Genomic DNA, 18,399 nt, shown 5'->3' with positions numbered 1-18,399 from the left:
CACAAGATAAAAGACTTTTCAGTGAATTTCTTTTACAGAGTTTATCTCCTCTTTGAAAAGTTTAACTCCATACTTAAAAAGTGTCCATTTAAAAATTATTTTTCTTGCTCTTAAGAGTAGTTCTATTAAACAGTATTTAAACTGTTTCTGCAGCCCCAAAATGCTGTCTTGTACCAAGGGAATTTGGTAGTCAGATGATAATATGACAAATAATGCTTATCCCAAGTAACTCCTGCTGTGTTTTCGTATGCTGTGCTGAAGACTGTTTGTGACCTGTCTAACATTATACAGCAGTGTTTTGTTTTCTGGTAGTTACATTTCTCTTCCTCCAGAAAGAGCAGACACAAGGTGAAGGAAAGTTACAAAACAGTTTATTAAAATCTAACATAAAATGCTGCAGGCTAAGTATGTACAAAAACCCCACAGGGATTATAAAAACAAAAGGTGAACTATGTACACATAACAGAGGAAAACCACTTTGTATATACAGGAAAATGCTCCAGAAATAACTTAACCAAAATCAATTACTAGTCCTTATCTAAACTTACTTCTGTAAGTGTTACCAACAGCTTCTCCTAAAGCCTAGTCTTGGGGTCCTTACTTGGTGCTTGCTTACATTTACTGACACAGCTCCTTCGGAATAGTTATTTTGGTGGGAGACCCCAGATGGACACACTTTCTCCCAAATGAGAATCCATGCAGGGAGTTTATTCTGAAATAGCTATTTGAGTAAATTTTCAAGCCCTTGCCAGCAAAACTTGCATCAGTCAGTACTAAAAAGATATCCTCACTGAAACACAGATCACCCTGGAAATGTTCCCTAAGGCTCTTTTCCAAGTTCTTAAAGGAATTTTCAATGTTCCATCTTTCATTTTTCAGATAGTCTCACAAAGGAAGGTTTGGCTACTGACTAACTGCATTAGGCTATTAAAAAAGTGTCTATGCTTTTCCGTATTCATTTCTTATACAAACCATCAAGATTTTTGATACAACTTCCTGCTCCAAACTAAATTTGGGAACAGTAAGGGTGCAGATAAAAGATGCATGGGAAGCACATGCATGCACTGTGACAGTGATGGAGTAAAGAGTTCTTCTTTCAGGTTTGACTGCAGTCAGCTAAAACATGCCTGCTGATATTTATTTTTTAAAAAATCAAATTTTACTAAATTAGTATTTTAAAAGAAATCATCTCTCAGTTGCTGAGTTACTTCAATGGAAGCTGAGGATAAAAATCAAGATTCATAGATGGGGACTCGAGTGCAGATCATCTAATTATTGCTGCAAGAGAAACTAAGTAGAGCCTGTATATCCTATGAAGAAAGGTTAAAATTGCTCTTTTGTAAAAAAATAATCAGCATCTTCCTGTCTGTCAAGAAACTAAATGAGTAATACAAAGCAAATGTCACCTGTATAAATATCTAAACTGGATCCCGTATAAATCTAAACACTGATTTGTTTTTTTAAAATCTGAAATGTAAGAATACAGTAGTAGTAATCTAAAATTGTAGAAGTATAAAAACAGTTCAAACAAACATTCTTATGGAATGCATATTCTACATAGGAATGTGGGCTTTTTGTTTTGTCCCCCATATCTGCTCATTGACCTTGTTCTTGGAATCATTAAATCCATGACTCTGTTAAACTTCAACTTCTTCAAGATTACTTTTTAATATACCAGCAGCACATTCCAGGAGCTGTGCATCATCTTTAATATGGTTTTAAGGATGAACTGACCAAATATCAGCTTAATCACAGAAGATGGCAAAGTGGGATGGCTTTTCTTTTGTGTGATACTAATTATTTAACAGTACTTGTCTTGATACTTTTGCTATATTTTTTAGTCAGGAAATGCAAGGAGCAAGCCTAGGTCCAGTTAGACAGAGTGAGCCTTTGTCACTTTTATTCAAGGCTGTGCTTTTTTGTAAGTCTTCAGTCACACAAATACCAGTTGGCCACAATCCTAGAAGGATTACAAAGGAATTAGAAACAGATGTTAAAAAAGCAGGGGAGAGAAAAGCCCCACTCCCCTACAGTACTGAAAATCCAGTGTCATGAAAGAAACAATCTACTGATGAAGGATGTGGCTGACAGGGAAAGGTGGATGGCCAATGCAATGAACAGCAGGAATCTACTTTTAGTGAATACAGAGATGTAGATGGTTGCATCAAGAAGATTTCTCAGGGACTTGATTGTGCTTCATACTGTCCACAACAGTAATAGATAGCAAATTTTGCTATGTTTTATAAAACATGAGCAATACTAGTGTTACACTGCACACACAAGATGATCAGCACATGGATAAAAGAACTGTTTTGCTGAGAAGATACAGAAAAAAATGTATGGAGGATGAAACAAAGAATAGGCTGAGAAAATGACAAAAGACAAAGCCTTGCCTAGGATTCAGGGGTCCTTTTGTGGAGTAATTAAAAGATATTCTCTATGATAATTTTTCCCCACAAGGGAGGGGACTGTATTATAAGGCGTCTTCTACCTTCTGTTTGAGGCCTGGACACAAGGCATGAATGAGAACAAAATTGTAGGAGTAAATAAATAAAAATATCACTGGTGCAATCTATGATGGAAGAAAACACACTTCTAGTTACATAGCTCTTCATTGGATGAGTCTTCAATGCTTAGACTATGTATTTATTTTTAATTATTATTTTCTATTGTGCTCTACCAAATTCTGGCCTGGGATAGTAAGAACCTGTTCTGTGTAACCCCAGAATTTAGGGCCTCCAGTTACTCGTCTTTTACTTATTACTTTTATACTTGTGGGGTTGAATTCATTGTTCATTACTTTAAACCCTTTACGGCAGACACTGTCTGCTCTCTTGGGTCTGTACAATGCCTAACACTACCAGGCCCTGATACTATCATGATGATGTAGATGGAGAGACAAGGATGAGTTCCTTCCTTCACACAATAAAGTCAACACAGCTTTTTTACCTGATTTACTGCACTTCCATTTCTAGCTTCTGACCTCTGTATCAAACCCTGAGGTGTTTTGGGGATATGGAGAGACAACAGCTAAGGCAATCAACTCACTTCTGAAAGTGAATCCAAGCCTTGGAAAGGACTGGCTCAAAGATACCATGCTGTCTGGCCTCTGACTCCTGCCTCAAAAGAAAATCTTCCTTGCTTGCCTTGCCAAAAGACTTGCACAAAGCTTTTGTTCTAGCCTCAACCTGGAAGTGTTCACAAAAAGCTGCTTCTGAAAGATGTGTTCTCCATGACAGATTTGTGAACATCTTCAACTCTCTTATCTTCCCCTCTTCCCCTGGTTGTGGGAATGTGGGAAATTAAGTGTGCTGATAAAGTTAGGTCTCTTTTTTTTTTTTTTTCGGACGAGGCAATCCAGTAGGACCACTGCACCTCTGAGCTAAATTCATTAAAATAAGCTAACAGCAACAACTATATGGCTTAAATGTCTGCTCACAAATGACATTGTGTCACAATCAGCACGAAGACTGGATATGTTTACATATTTAATCGAATTCTTAAGGCAGGTGTTACTGAACAGGAATTACCTCCTAAAAACCATCAGTGTCTACTGTCAGTGACAAACCTGATGATTCTAGATTAGCAAAACTTAACGAGAAATAAAAACCAGCACTGCACTATGTAGTTGCATTACCAAGTGTCTTCACTCAGAAAAATGGAAGGAAAAAAGGTAAATCCAACTCGAAAGCATTGTTCAGGCTGTTACTACGTTCATCCTACTAATGACCTGAATAATGTTCACAACTAGATTGCCTTGTTAGATCCATATTGCACAGAGTTAGTACAGCTGCTGTAAGAAAATAAACTGAGGTTCTGAATATCCAGTCACAGTAGATCTCAGTAATGTTTCTGAGGAAGGAGACTGATTACCAGTTACAGGAAGCAGCATCTGATGGTCTTCTGTCCCAATGGAGAGAGGAAGTGGTAAAGACATTTCCGAAGGCTTCACGTCTATAGACTCTGACAAAGGACTCTTCTCATTTTGAACTGGTTCTTGTTCACTGAAGGAATTATCCACTGTGCTAGATTCAGGAGGATTTTCAGATCCTGAAGGGCCAGGGGGGGGAAGAACAAGACTAATACATTTGTTGTAGAAGAAAAAGTAAAATGCCAACAATAAATGTGAAGAAACATTCACTAGCAACAGAAAAATCAACTGAAAGGGTGAGTTGAGTGACAATACAAACCTTTTACATTTCACAGATTTCTAGGGTCAGAAGGGACCTATTAGATCATCGAGTCTGACCCCTTTTGTTTCTGACCCCTTGCAGAATTAGACAACTGAAGTGTTCACAAGGCCCTGTAACAATGCCACCCTACGAAATCTGAAACAGGAACTAGGTATATCCAAAAAATCTTTTTAGAATGGTAAGCCCAGTGGGGAGCACTGTACCAGCTGTATATCTGAGCTTGTGTGCCTCTTAATCCAGCTCAGACCAGGATTACCTCTGACTACATAAAAAAAACCCCAAAAACTATCTTCTACAGCTTATGAAAAGAACACTGGGCCTTGAAGAATTAGGAAAAATAATTCTTGGAATGTGTATGCCTCATTTGAATGAAATCTGTCCCCCAGGGAGCTATTAGAAGGTGAGGCAGACCCATGCTGAATGGGATTCAGGAAAGCGCAGCAATCTCTGTCAGAGTTTAGTCAGCCAAAAGAACAGAGCTTTAAATATTAATTCTTGCCAGCCACCTATTCCCTATTGGGCATAATGACTTCTCAGTCAATACTTCAGATATCACTGCAACTTGTTTTTAAAAATTCCTCCAAGACTGCTTTAAAACTTGCTTTTTCTAGAGATGCACTGATGCATCGGTCTAGATTGTATTGGCACCAATAAAAGGAAAATTGGCATTATTGGCAATCAGAGTTTTTTGGCCAACATGGCCGATAATGTCTCAGACAAACGCTGCATGCATGCGCACAGCCGCAGCATGCACATGGCCAAAAGTGCAGCCCAGTAGCTTGGAGAGAAGCATCCGCGGGTGAGTCGGTGGGGGAGGGCAGATCAAGGCCTCCACGGTGAGGGAGGAATTAGGGCTGGGGCAGGCACTACCTAGATGGAGCGACGGACAGAGCCATGGGCAGCTTGTCACGGGGTGCGAAGAGGAGTACACCTTGGTGGCGCAAAGGGGGCATGTGCCCCCCAGATTTGTGTGTGAGGTGAGGGCGGGCTGTGCCAAGCTCTTCTTAGCAAGGTAGGCTGGTCCAGGGCTGTGCTTGGGGCAGATGGCAGCAGCCCCAGAAGGGGGAACTACAGGGTAGCCAGGGACAGAGCGGGGGGCCTGGGCTGGGAGGGGAGGACTACAGGGTGGCTACAGTGAATTTTGGGGTGGCTATAACCCACCCCATAACCACCCCCAGCACTGCCCACCCTGCCTCCATCCACCCCAAGTGCAACCCCGGCCCGGCCCCACCCCCCTGCCAGGAAGAAGCTGCAGTGAGCAGTCTGCCCTCGCTCCACACACAAATCTGGGGGAGCACATGCCCCCTATGCCTCCCCCAGAGTGCATGCAGCATTGGGAGCCACTCCTCCCCCCTTCCATACCTCTCTCGCGCCCCCCTGAATGAGCTACCTGCAGCTCTATCCTGCGTGCCCTCTCCCAGCTGGGCAGCACCTTCCCCAGCCCCATTCCCTTCTTCACTGTGAGGGCCTCAATCTGCACCCCCCCACCCCAACTTACTGGCTGGATGCTGCTCTCCAAGCTGCCGAGCTATATATTAGCAATCGGATCGGTATTGGCCAATATGGCTGGTTAATAATCGGCCATCAGTATTGGCCAAAAAAATCTTTATTGGTGCACCCCTAGTTTTTTTCAGTTGTTATCATCTGAAAAGTCTGGCTGCCATTACAGCAAAGATCCCAGAGACATCTTTCCTTTTCTGACTTGGCTGGCTGCATTTAGACTGAAATGCTCATCACTGTATGCACTTTACTCTACTTTCATTTTTACAAGAAAACACTCACCTGTGTGAACTTTTGTTTTGTGCTTCTTCAGGTTTTTTATATCTGTGTAAGAATTTCCACACAATTCACAGATAAATGGTCTTTCTCCTGAAAAATGGTTTGATGGTTACAATCAGAAATTACATTTACAGAAATGATTTCTAAAATGTCTAAGACAATAAGAAAATAACTACCACTCAGTTTTTCTTAACAGCTTTGTGAACTAAATCTTAAAAAAAAAAAAAGTATTCAAGATACATGCTTTCCAAGCAATACTAGATGAAAGCAGTGACTGACTCTGGTGTTTAAATCAAATCAAGGCAAGACATGAACAAAGCTCTTTGCCTAAATGTTTGTTTGAAAACTAAAATTCTCAACCATGGACATTGTCCTTAATGTTACTGCAGTTCCCATGTGCATTTGATGGTACAGTACAATACCTCAAGGGCAGGATCGTAATATCAGTTTTCCTGGGGGTGGCAGGGGGAGGGTGGGTGAGAGAGAGAGAGTGTATAGACAGGCAGACTCATGATAAAGAGATTCCAACTCCAGCCCTGCCAAAGAGTCAGTATCTTAGATCTACAAGAGTTTAAAAACAAAAACAGTATCTAATCAATTTTAAACTTAACAAATAGGTACATATGAGAACCCTATTATGTCTCCTGTATAGCCCACTATTCCTATTTTAAATATGAAGATATACGTAGAAAAAATATTCCCAGCTGATGAGTTCACCTTCCTTGAAACTTACCTGTATGGGACCGAAAGTGTTTGTTAAGCTCGCCTGAGGAAATAAAACTCTTGCCACAAATGCCACATATATATGGTTTCTCTCCTAAAGGAAACACAAAAAGCTGGTTATTCTGCTATACAGACACACAGATAAAGTATAAATGACTCCATTTAACATGCAAGGGTCTGAAAGCCCCCTAAACCACAGGGAAAACTTAGATTTCTGCCACTATGAAGTCTTGAGGGGAACACGCAAGCACTGAGCTGCTGGGTGACTGGTGCTTTCTCCTGCACAAGTCCAGCTCTTACCAATGCAGACTCCAAAACTTCACTTGCTCCAGTTCTGCTCTAGGGACTCCCATTGTCACTAGCGACTTACTTCATCTTGTCAACTCGGCCACCCCTTCTCCTGGCCCAATTCTGGCCCGTTGCCCTGCCATCCCACCCCCTTACCTGTGTGCTTTCTGGAGTGGGTGATAAGAGAACTAGAGACTGCAAATGCCTTCCCGCAGGTGTCGCACACATACGGCTTCTCACCGGTGTGGCGCCGCACATGGTACGTGAGTGTGCTGGCCTGAGCAAACCTCTGGCCACACCTGTCACACACGTAAGGCTTCTCCCCGCTGTGCTTCCTGTGAACAGACATGCAACTGGGTAATCCCGTGCAAGAGAAGAGTCATGCAGTTAAAGCAACCCTGCATCCTCCAAGTGAGGACCTTACTCCACAAATTCTACACAGTGATGTGTGGGCTATCAGGAGAAAGATTCAAGTCTGATTCTCAAGTGGAGATGTCTCTCTCCTGGGCCCACTCTAATTGTCAATGTCAGTAGAAAGAGTCCCACTGATTTTACTTGCTGCTGAATCAAGTTGAGGGCCTGGGACAAGCAACGGGTCAGTCCTGGGAATGAGGGAAGTGTTCTGTCAATATAACATGAAAGCTGTCAGCACCACTAAAGGATGTTCTGTACACTCCACTGACAGTGTGCTCTTGCTAATCCAGCAATGGGAGACCAAGGGCAACAGGAGATCTAGCCTTGCCAGAAGGCACTCTCAATCACAGGCTGGGGGAAGGAGGAGAATGCAGGCTGACAGCAGGAATGTTGGCCCCCCAAATGCTGAAGTTCAGGCATGAGTGGCTGCACTGGAGTCTCTTCTTGCCATACATTACACTAATTGCATTCACAGCTGTTGGGCTCTGGTCTGGTTAGTGCTCTGACCCACCTGGCATGGATCTTTAGGTTGCTTGATGTTGCAAACTGCAGATTGCACACATCACACTTGTATGGTTTCTCCTCGCCGTGATGCATCCGACTGTGGAAAACCAGCTGGCATTTCTGGGCAAAACCTTTGTCGCATAGTTCACATTTGTATGGCTTCTCTCCTAGAAAGGAAATAAAAATCCTTTTACTGCCCTCCTCTGTAAATGAAAATGCTGTTCCTTTCCTTTACCAAATCACAGGTGCCTACGCCAGTGCTGCTTGTTAAATGCTCCCCATGTAGCACCTAACAACCAACCAGCTGAAACTGGGTATTGGGTAACTAGTAGTAGAACAGTTAAAAGCAGGAACGTTAACAACAAGTTACTGGAGGTTTTTTTAACTTGCAATAAATTGTGTCTTTCTACAATGAATTTTAGAATGCTAGCACTGAACTCTCAGTGAGGGGGTGGAGTTGTGACCCCAGAGAGGGGTAGAGTGAGAAGGGCTAGGAGCCTAATGAGGCAGGAATCCCAGTAAGGGCGCATGAGTTGAGGCCCCAGTGAGAGGGTATGTAGCAAAGGTAAGTCTCCAGGATGCCTAAGGCTGAGTTTGGGTCAGAGGCTGCGTATGGCTCAGCAGTGGAGCTGGGGGGTAATAGCGGATAGTCTGGGCCAGTGGCCTGGTGCAGCCCAGCAATGGGGCCAGGGGAGTTAGGAGGACTTTGGATGCCATCTGTGAGGCAAGGGACACTGTAAAGAGGTGGCTGGAGCCATGTATAGCACCCCTGACATCAGGGCATTCAATGGGCAGCCTCCCACCTAGAAATATCTGTTGTACAACAAAGTCATGTTAGGCAAGTTAGGTGGGTGGACTGGCCTAGACAGATGGGCAGACCGATACAGTGACTGGCCCCAGGATGGCCTCCTGTCACACAAAGTAACAGGCCTTGTGGATTAGGAGGGCAGTAGATATCACATCTTAATTTTTGTAAGGTGTCTGACAGTCGTGCAGGACATTCTATTGGTAACCTAGAGAAATATGGTCTAAATAAAACTAATGTAGGTACAGTGCTGGTTGGCAAATCATACTCAAAGAGTAATAATTAATCGCTTGCTGTCATACTGGAAGGATGCATCTACTGAGGTTCTATACATGGCTGTTAACTTCTTGGCCACTGTTCAGTATTTCAATAATGATTTGGATGTTGAAACAGAGGGTAAAGTTGTCAAATCAGCAGACAATATCAACCTGAGGCGAGCTGCCAGCAACTGGGAGGACAGGATTAGAATTCAAAATAACCTGGACAAATTGGAAGACTGTTCTGAAATAACTACAATGTAATCAAGTAATAACAAGTATTATGCTTAGGCAGCAATAATTAACTGCATGAACGCAAGAGGGGAAACAGTTGGCTAGGGAGCAGTTCTTTAGAAATGGATCTGGGGTCTTCAATTGATCACAAACTGACCATGTGTCAAAAATTACTGAGTTTCAGGGGAAAAAGCCAACATTGTACTGGATATATAAATAGGAATGTCATATGCAAGACACACAAAACAATCCTATTCTGCTCAGTACTGGTAAAGTTTCTTCTAGAGCAGATGTGGACCAACCAGAACAGGTCCAAAGGAAAAAAACAAAGGTAATCAATGATCACTCTAGAAAGCCTGGCCTAGGAGGGAGGACTGAAAAGAACTGGCATTGGTTAGTCTCAAGAAGAAAAAAATTGAGGGGAGACCTATAATGGGCTTTCAAATATATATAAAGTTACTCTAAAGCATTTGATGAAACTTTCCAACTGTTAAGATAGTTAAGCACTGAAATATGCAAGCTAGGGGAGTTGTAGAAACCACTAGAAGTTTTTAAGAGCAGGTTAGACAAGCATCTGCCAGGGATCATTTTGGTACAGTTGATCTTGCCTTCAGGAAGGTGCCTGCTTAGATGACCTCTTAGAAGTCCCTTCCCTGTTTATGATTCTGCTCACAGACTTAACTGATGTTATGCCATCACCTACAAACGTATCCCATATACTACACTCGGGTCTCATGTGACTGTACAGTAAGAGAACACGAGCTCACATTACTATGCTAGAATCTATAAATAAGCAGAGACCTCAGAAGTCTTAAATACATCATGTAGATAAAGGCTTGAAAAAAATAAAACTACCAGACACCTGTTATCCAGAAACCTACTCAACCTAGATACAAATGAAAGGGACCCCTGTGCATCACTGCAAAGAAATCCAGGTGTAACAACCTGTAAAGGACAAAGTGCTACTGAGCATTTACCAGCAAGTTATCCTTAGTCACCTCATCTTTCAAATCAACCACTGACTAGTCCGGGTCTGGTAAGTGTGAAACAAAATCTTCACTCTGGCTACCAGAAGAGGAAGAAGTTTACTCTCTGCTGACCCTTTGAGCTTCCAGTTCTCCCATTCAGCTCCTTTCAAATGTTCCTAGAACATCTCTGGCACCAACCTCTCCTTACAGTTTCCCCCAAGAGGGAACAGAGTGAACCCGATAATTCTTCTTGCGTTTTATGGTGGCCAGTGAAAGGGAGGAAAATATAGGTAATTTTACTCTGCTCACATGAGTAGTGGCAGAAGCACTATGGCTAGGGACAGAAATTACACACAAACCAGTTTAAGTGATCAGAAACTGGTTTAAACTTGTAATAGAATGCAAGTTCAATGCACATAAACCAGTTTTAAAATGGCCAAAACTGGTTTAAGATGAACCTGGCTGAATGTAGTATCAGACTTAATTGATTTGGGTCAAAGTGGTTTATGGAACTTCTGTCCCAGATCCCTTCCTGGCTTAAGTTAAATCTGAGTCCCCCAGTATCCCAGCATGCTTTGCAGCCCTGCATTGGGCTGTGCTCTCTGCTCCCTAGCCAGAGCAGGGGTGGGATGTGGCCAGATGCTTGTCTGGCATGGCCCCCTGAGGCAAAGGGAGCAGGGAGGAGGTTTATCCCCATCCCCCCCTTCTCCCACTGAGGGATCACAGCCAGGGTCTGCCTGGCCGGGGTGTAGCAGCCCATCAGGCATTCCCCAACCTTGGTGCTGGAGCTGTGGTGAGGGGGTATGGCCAGCCTTGTCTGCAGCCTAAAGCAAACAGGGAGAGGGAGGAGGATTTAATCTCCCCGTCCCACCGTTAGTCGGGGTCTGCCTAGCCAGGGCAGAGCAGCCCCTGTCAGGCATCTCCCCCTCCTCCCTACTCCACGGCATGGGCAGCTCCCTCCTACTCCCGTCCTGTGCAGCACTCAGGAGCTGCACCACAAGCTGTGTGCTGGCCAGGGCCAGCAGGGCTGTTCTGCCTGCCTCACCTGCACCTTCCACTGCTGCTGCTCCACTCTGGGTGGGCAGGCAAGAAGCTCGAGCCTGGCATCTTCTGCCCAGCGCACTGGAGCACCAAAAGGAAAAAAAATTAAAGGAGCCACTGCAGGTGGGATGCTTCTTCTGCGATTTAGAGAGATCCCTACCTATAGCATGTCAAGCTGTCCTGTCATGTTGTATTGTAACATTTTCTCCATTGTATTCCATTAATTACCTTCAAAAAAGAATAGATTGAGTCAGCTCTGCTGGGACTTCCAGCAACAGGTTGCCAGACTGTTATGCAATCACAGGAAAATAGGGCAGCTACACACACACACACACACACACACACACACACACACACACACACATTCTGTTTTCAATTATTACAGGTTGGTAGAAGAGGGTTAGCAGCAAGAAACATACAAACCATTGTCATGCCAAGTTTCTCACTTAACAAATTGGAAGAAAGCAGGGCTCCTTTCTAGTTATGCCTTTCCCTGCCATTGTTGCAAATGAGCAGCCAACAGCTTACCTGTATGAGTTCTTACATGTGTTTTCAGCTGATTACACTGGGTAAATGCCTTCCCACAGAGCTGGCACACATAGGGCTTTACTCCTTTGTGGATCCTCATGTGTCGCCGTAGGCTACTGGCTTCTGAAAACACTTTCCCACAAATGTTGCACACTGGCTTGGCTTTGGAGTATTTCTGATCAAGTTCTTCTGAGCTCTGCAGTTGGTAAGAGTTCTTTTCGCTGGCTATGTTGGACATGCAGTGCTCTCTCAGTGCACCATTCTGCTGTGACTTCCCCCGTTTTTGTTTTGCAGTAATAGTCTGAACTAGAATATCTTGTGCTGCCAAAGTCTCACTTTCTATCACAGATGCTAACTGCAGCTCTGAGTTATCGCTACCTTGGGCTGCTTGCTCCGTTATCTGCGTGGCCAGTTTATTTGCATCTAAGAACATTTCAACTGATGAGTTCTCGATTACATCATTCTGATATTGCACTGGTTTATTCTGAGCATTTTTCTGTGAATTAAAATTCTTCTTTCGCCTTTTGGCTTGTGCAGATTTTTTTTCCAATGCCCTCTTTTTTGCTTGTGGCTGAATCGCATCTGAAGAAGGGGTATCTGGTTTCTCCCGATTATTGTAATCTCGAAGGGTGAGCAAGCAAGTCTGCTGGTTCATTTCAATGTTTCCAGTGATGCTAGATGTCTCCGTAGAAGATGGATTAGCAATAAAAGCAAAATCTTCCATCTTTATCTTACATTTTGTGACCACTTCCTCCACTTTGAGATAATCGGCAGCCTGGTGAATTTCTTTAACATTCCAGCTGCAAAGAAATGAGACTAAATGAGAGTGCTCTAGACTAGTGGTTTTCAACTGTTTTCATACTGGGACCCATCTGTCAAGAACAATGGCTTCTCTCAACCCACACCCCCTGGCCCTGCTGGTACCCAACCCATAGTCCCCTGCTTCCTACCCCCCCACCCCCCCCCGGCCATGCTGGGGCCCCTCACTCTCAACCTGCAGCCTCTCTCCCCTCAACCCTGCCAAAAGGGGCCCCCAGCTGCCCCTGTCCCGCTTGGACCAGAGTGTGGTGGCTATGGCAGCTCTGGCTCATGTGGGTAGCAGCAGAGCAAGTCCAGCCTGGCAGAGGGTAGAGGAAGGAGAAAGGGAAGCCTGTGGCAAACATGGCCTGGGCTGGGACTCCTGAGTCGCACCAGGCAGCCTGGTCACAGCCCTTCCTGCCTCCCTGAGCAGTCTCTCCCAGCCATCCTGCCCCCATGAGCACGGGCACCAATCCCGGTGTCACCAGCCCAGCCACGCAGCTTCCCCTGCTCATGACCCTCTGAAATATTCTTGCGACCCACTTTTGGGTTGACACCCATGGGTTGACAAAATGCTGCTCTACACAACAAAAACTGCTTGTCTCTGAGAATCAATATACATAAATACACATAGAAGGAGTATATATATGAGTCTCATTTTAAAATAATTTCATAATTATAAATGATAACAACTGGCAGAGAAGAATACATCCAAGTCTAACTTTGTATCTTTTATTTATGTAAGAATTATATTTATTACTGTTGAAGTATAACAACAGACAAAACTGCGTTGTTTTCCATCCAGAATCTCAAATCACTGCAAACAATGAATGAGACTTCATGCCTCTGTGAAGTTGATGATAACTCCATTCTAGGGACAGTGATTTGCAAGTGAGAATTACTGTGGATCAGGGTTATAAATAATAACCTCAAAAGGTCTAACTTGGAGCCATTATATACCTGCTACAGAGATCTAATTATAGCGGTTTAAAAAAAACCCCAAACTCTAGAAAAGACTCTATACAGTTAATATACTAACAAATAACTAACTAACTAAGGGTTTATTATCCTTGGAAACATGATCAATGATACAGTGTTTTTGACACGGTAATAGGTTACCCAAAAGAAAGATACTAAAAATGCATTTTTTTCTCCTTTGCTATGTAAAACAATTGTTTCCAGCATAATAATCTGGCTAAGAACAACGCAAGTAACCTCGATCTAAGTTTATATACATACACTATGAATACAAACAGAAAAGTGATGATACACAAAACAAAAGGTAAAAGTTAGCAGTGAAGTTGTCAGCCCAGGTTTTGACATATGAAATAATCCTGCATAAGAGTTAAGTACAATACTAAAGTGAGTAAAACAGATTTACCACTAGTGATCTTTCAACCCCTGTTTTCTTTTTTCCATGTCTCATTCTCTTTTCTTGTCTTATCTGTCTGTCTTCCCTGCCTTTCTTCTTGTCCATCTATTTTCTCCTCCTCTCTCTCTTTTTAGCTTTCTTCATTTAGGGCAAAGCCAGCAGTTATAGAAGCATTCTAAGAGTGCACAGGTTTGTTAAAGTATTTCTTTAAAAAAAACACAAAAGCTGGAGTAATCAGTTATAAAAATTAACTCAGAAAGTTAAATATTTACATGTAATAATGTATTAAATACAAAACGATGCGAGTTCAGCTTAACTGCACAGTTCAAATCCCAGGCTAGAAAATACAGAGAAAAGGTTCCACCTGTTGGACTAACTTGCTCACATAATTGATAGAAACTACTATTTCACTATATGTAAGGCACAGAATTTTTTAATCACACAACTATATATTTAAAGATACACAAAACAAGAAATATACAACAGTGGGATCCATTAAAATCTTGCCATTGACTGTAGTACATGAAATGTATTCTAGCCTAATAGGAAACATCACAAACCCAGCAATGTATAAACTGAATGTGTTCATGCGGTAAGTGTCCACATGTTTAAGAGTGTTCATTTTCCTGTAGACATGCAGCGTGGCAGAATTAATGGGGCTTTTACACTGCCTGACTTTGTAACTGTAACTAGGCAACGTGGATGCAATAGTAGCAGCTTTCTACACCTGCAAGTGTGGATATGAATGCAGAATCAGGATCTAAGGAACTAAAGCCTTCCACTCTTTGTACTTAAATGCAGTTACCAGTGTCTGTTGTATTACACTACCTTTCAAGCACCGATTTTATTTCCGATGTGCAGGGGTTTCACCCACTTAGCTATGGAAACCCCCAGGAGCTGCTGGGGTTTGTGTGCATGTCTAAAAAGTGAACATAAGCAGGTTGTTTCATCTTCTCAGGGTGTACCTATTATCTGAACATCTCTTTCAGTTGTCAGCACTGACTACTTCACAGAGATCAGTTGCAGTGAGAGAGTGTCCAAAAATGAACCAGAGTGCATTCTCAGCAGCAGGAATTGTACACAAATCTGTTCAGACTTGAGAATTTTCACTGCCTTAAGCTATCGATGTAATAAAGTATTTCTTTATTACTATGAATTTTCATGACTATTTTAAAAGGAACTGTGCAAAGCAAATCTAATCATTTAAAAAATGAACCAAAACTCCAAATGCACCTACCTAGCTTCATCATGACTGCTCTGTTCTACTATCAGATTTCCCTGTCTTTTAAAATCTATTTCTTTATCCACTTGTTTTGTGGAAGACCCACAAACAACAGGGAGTGCTGACTTCATACAAAGTGATAAAGTATGCCAAGTCAACAAATTAAAAGATGCAGAAGTATTTTTTCCCCATAATTGCTTCAGGTACAGTAATTTTGGGTGCCACTTGGAACAGTTAGAACTAAACCAAATTCAGATTACTGCCCAGGTTTTTGTTGTTTTCTTTCTTTTTTTTTTAAGCAAGGGTGTCTGAAACTCTGGCCTTTACCTCTCCAACGTATGCAGTCTGCTGGGGTCTGGAAAGAATGCAATTACCTGCCCTCTGTAAGAAATTGAGGACACATCTGACTTTCCAGACAACAGACTCAAAGACTCTGAAAACCACCACAAAATCATTATGTCATTACCTCAGAGAAAATGTAAACGGACAATACTGTAAGGATGGAATGTTAATTCTAGCTTTACCTCTAACAATGTGACCATGCAATGTGACTTTCAATATCTATGTGGACTGTCTTAATAATTCCTGAAAACTATAAACAGTTTCTGGGTGGCTTAAGTACAGAGTGTAGAAAAGCTTTTTTAGTGGAAGGTCCACAACAATGGTAGACAGGACCTCTAGATCACATGATCTCACTGGGATCATGGTAAGTCTAGCACCTACATAAAAAATACAATATGGGTAGAGTTTGAGTGGCTGAATGAGAACAGGACCAAAGGACGCAACAACCAGCCCTGAACCACACCTAGATGACAGCAAATGGAGCAGCTGATATGAATTTAGACACCTGGCCATGAAAGAAAAAGCAGGAAACTAGTTTCAATTTATTCTGTTCAAACTTGGCACCACCGTTGCACACGTTGTAGTGAAAACAACACAGGGCTCCCAGTAGGTTGCTATGCAGAATCATACATACCTGGCTATATCTGAAGCCATATAAACAGCTGATGTTTACTCTGCATGTATCCTATCTGATAGTAAATTTGATTTTTCATAATTTACTGCAAAGAACAAGGAGATGCAATAGAAACTGAACTCATCAACCAATTTTCTTTTATTTCCCCCCCCCACTCTTTAAAAGCATACGCTACCTGTCAAGGTTCAAGTTTCCTGTGTAGATAAACTCCAGAAGTTTCTGGAACCCATCGGCCTTTACTTGAGTCTGATCCAAAACGACATTACTGTCAGAGGCATCTCTGTAAAATGCACCAAAGTACTCGCTGAATGAGGCAAGCACATTTCGATGAGCTTTGAACTGGAATTCACCAATCACTACGGTGCAGTCGCACAGAAAGCCCGCTTCTCGCTGCTTGTTCAGTCTCTCCAGAAGATGCTCACAGTGATGGGAATACTGCATCTTGGTGACAGGTTGTAGCTTAATCTCTGGCCTAAAAAAGAGCAAAGGAACTTGTTTAGCTAGATGATGTGTTCTTCAGATGGAGTAAAGTCCCTATGAGGAAACTCAGGACCCAGTTCCATTCCCATAACTGGTGCAGAACACAATAAGCTTTGTGCAAAACAACCAGAACCAGAGCAGGGGGCTGCTAGTCTTTATACAGATAAATGCAAGGAGTGGGAAGGGAAGGGAGATGTCTCTCCACCTGTGGAGCTGTGCTATGCTTATAGGGCAGCTGGTGCTATCCTAAAAACTGCTGGTGTGCACCGCTGCTCTTCTGAAGCCAGTGTTACAGCAGCTTCCTAAGCAACAAATGTTTTGCCAGAAGACACATACTTCTGCCAGCAGAGCTGCAGCCGCACAACAGCTTTCCTGACAGCACCACGTCAGTATAGACAACCTCTGTTCATCCTCCCCCAGCTGACGGCTACACTGCCAGAGCCTGTAACGGCCTCAGTCCAAGTGCTAAGTGTCCCGTTCACAGGTCCACGGGCATCAGCCTACCATGCCAGCTCAGCCAGAAATAATGTACAAAAAGCTATTTAAATGAAACGGTCAGCTGGCCCCTGAATACAGCCTGCTTCACAGGCAGCAGATCCTGCTTAAAGAGGAAAGCAAGGCCGACCGCAACGTGATGTTGTCAAGATCCACTTCAGCGTCCAAACTTCCCAAATGCCAGGCTGCGGTGTCACAGCAGGTGTGACATCCCCTCTGGCAGCAGGTGGGACGCAGCAAGAAGAGCCCTGGCCATGGCTGCCCTTGCTCTGGCCGGGGAACAGGGTGTCTGCATCAGGGGGCTGCGACTAGGGACTACACCAGTTTATAGTGCAAGGGGTAATGCTGTGATCGGTTCCCTTTGCCCCCTGCACTAGCCGGCCCCAGCGTCCAACGCTGCGCCTGTGTGGATGTGGGGTGGGCTGGGAGGCAGGTGGGGGGTGGGGTGGGGCAGGGGGTGTACGAGGGGTGCTGGAGTACAGGGGCTGCGGTTTCCAGCCCCACCAGGACTGGGCGCCCTCCTGGCAGTTGCCTCCAGTGGACAGGAGGGGGCTGGAAACACCTGCCCCTCCCCCAGTTGGTTCCATCCCACACCCGCCCTCCCCGCGCCGCAGGCAGCAACTTAGTTTTTCCTGCCCCTCTTCAGCGCCCACAAAGCTGACCCCGCTACCCCGCGAGTTGGTTCGGTCCCGAGGCCTGGCTGAGTGGCGGCGTCCCCCCGCCCCCCGGGGGGTTGGTTCCGTCCCCCTCGCCTGGCTCCCGCTCCCGCCCCGGGCCCGACGGCTCCGCCTGCCCGTCCCGCAGGCCTCGGGCCGGGTGCTGCGGGCGGGGCCCCGGCCGGGCACGGAGACGCTCCACACACACCTGAGAGGAGTGAGACCCGCGTTCACCTCAGGCCGCCATTTTGCGATGACGCCGCGCACGCCGCTTCCGGGACCTCACTTCCGCCCCGAGCCAGGAGCGGCGCGGGGGGGACGGGTCCGAGCCGGGCCGCGAGCGGACTACATTCCCCAGCAGGCACCGCGCCACCGGCAGCTGGAGCCCGGGGCAGCGCGCGGGGCACCACGGGAAGTGTAGTCCGGTAAGGGGTCGCTCCTCATTGGCCTCCCCACCGGGGCCCTGCGAGGTACTCGACGTCCTCTCGCTCGCTCTCGCTCTCGTTCCTCCGCACGTGGGGCGCCGCTCTGCGCTTCTTGGCCGGCGTGCTGCAGCCCTGGCGCCAGTGCCGGATTTAGTCTTAACCTACAGTTTAGGGCCCCACAATATGAGGGGCCTCTAAACAAGAAAAAAAAACCCAAACCTTACTCAATATCAAGTTTTAT

At 44.4% G+C, this 18,399-nt stretch overlaps 1 protein-coding gene across 3 annotated transcripts; it reads right to left on the bottom strand.

Moving 5' to 3' along the window:
- Positions 1 to 354: 354 nt before the first annotated feature.
- MYNN (myoneurin) lies at positions 355 to 18,023 on the bottom strand. Of its 3 annotated transcripts, XM_019491799.2 has the most exons (9): positions 16,278 to 16,363; positions 16,103 to 16,187; positions 13,914 to 14,079; positions 11,735 to 12,534; positions 7,909 to 8,068; positions 7,140 to 7,318; positions 6,706 to 6,789; positions 5,976 to 6,062; positions 355 to 4,050 (listed from the first exon to the last, which is right to left on the bottom strand). In XM_019491799.2, exons 4-9 carry the CDS (start codon positions 12,456 to 12,458, stop codon positions 3,782 to 3,784), a joined length of 1,503 nt encoding a protein of 500 aa, XP_019347344.1. In that variant the 5' UTR covers positions 12,459 to 12,534; positions 13,914 to 14,079; positions 16,103 to 16,187; positions 16,278 to 16,363; the 3' UTR covers positions 355 to 3,781. The 3 variants fall into 3 exon arrangements, with proteins under 3 accessions (XP_019347344.1, XP_006270120.1, XP_006270121.1); XM_006270058.4 differs by lacking the exons at positions 13,914 to 14,079; positions 16,103 to 16,187 and adding an exon at positions 17,942 to 18,023 and having other exon boundaries at positions 16,278 to 16,574; XM_006270059.4 differs by lacking the exon at positions 16,103 to 16,187.
- Positions 18,024 to 18,399: the final 376 nt, after the last annotated feature.

The sequence above is a fragment of the Alligator mississippiensis genome, chromosome 7 (assembly GCF_030867095.1).
Source record: "Alligator mississippiensis isolate rAllMis1 chromosome 7, rAllMis1, whole genome shotgun sequence".
Classification (NCBI taxonomy): Eukaryota; Metazoa; Chordata; order Crocodylia; family Alligatoridae; genus Alligator; species Alligator mississippiensis.
This window is presented reverse-complemented; position numbering and strand designations above follow the sequence as displayed.

Coding starts and splice junctions, on each gene's coding strand:
- MYNN (XM_006270058.4), bottom strand. CDS start 16,543: ATGCAGTATTCCCATCACTGTGAGCATCTTCTGGAGAGACTGAACAAG. Junction 6,063..6,705: donor ACACTTTCGGTCCCATACAG/GTAAGTTTCAAG, acceptor ACCATTTTTCAG/GAGAAAGACCATTTATCTGT. Junction 4,051..5,975: donor CAAAACAAAAGTTCACACAG/GTGAGTGTTTTC, acceptor CTGGCCCTTCAG/GATCTGAAAATCCTCCTGAA.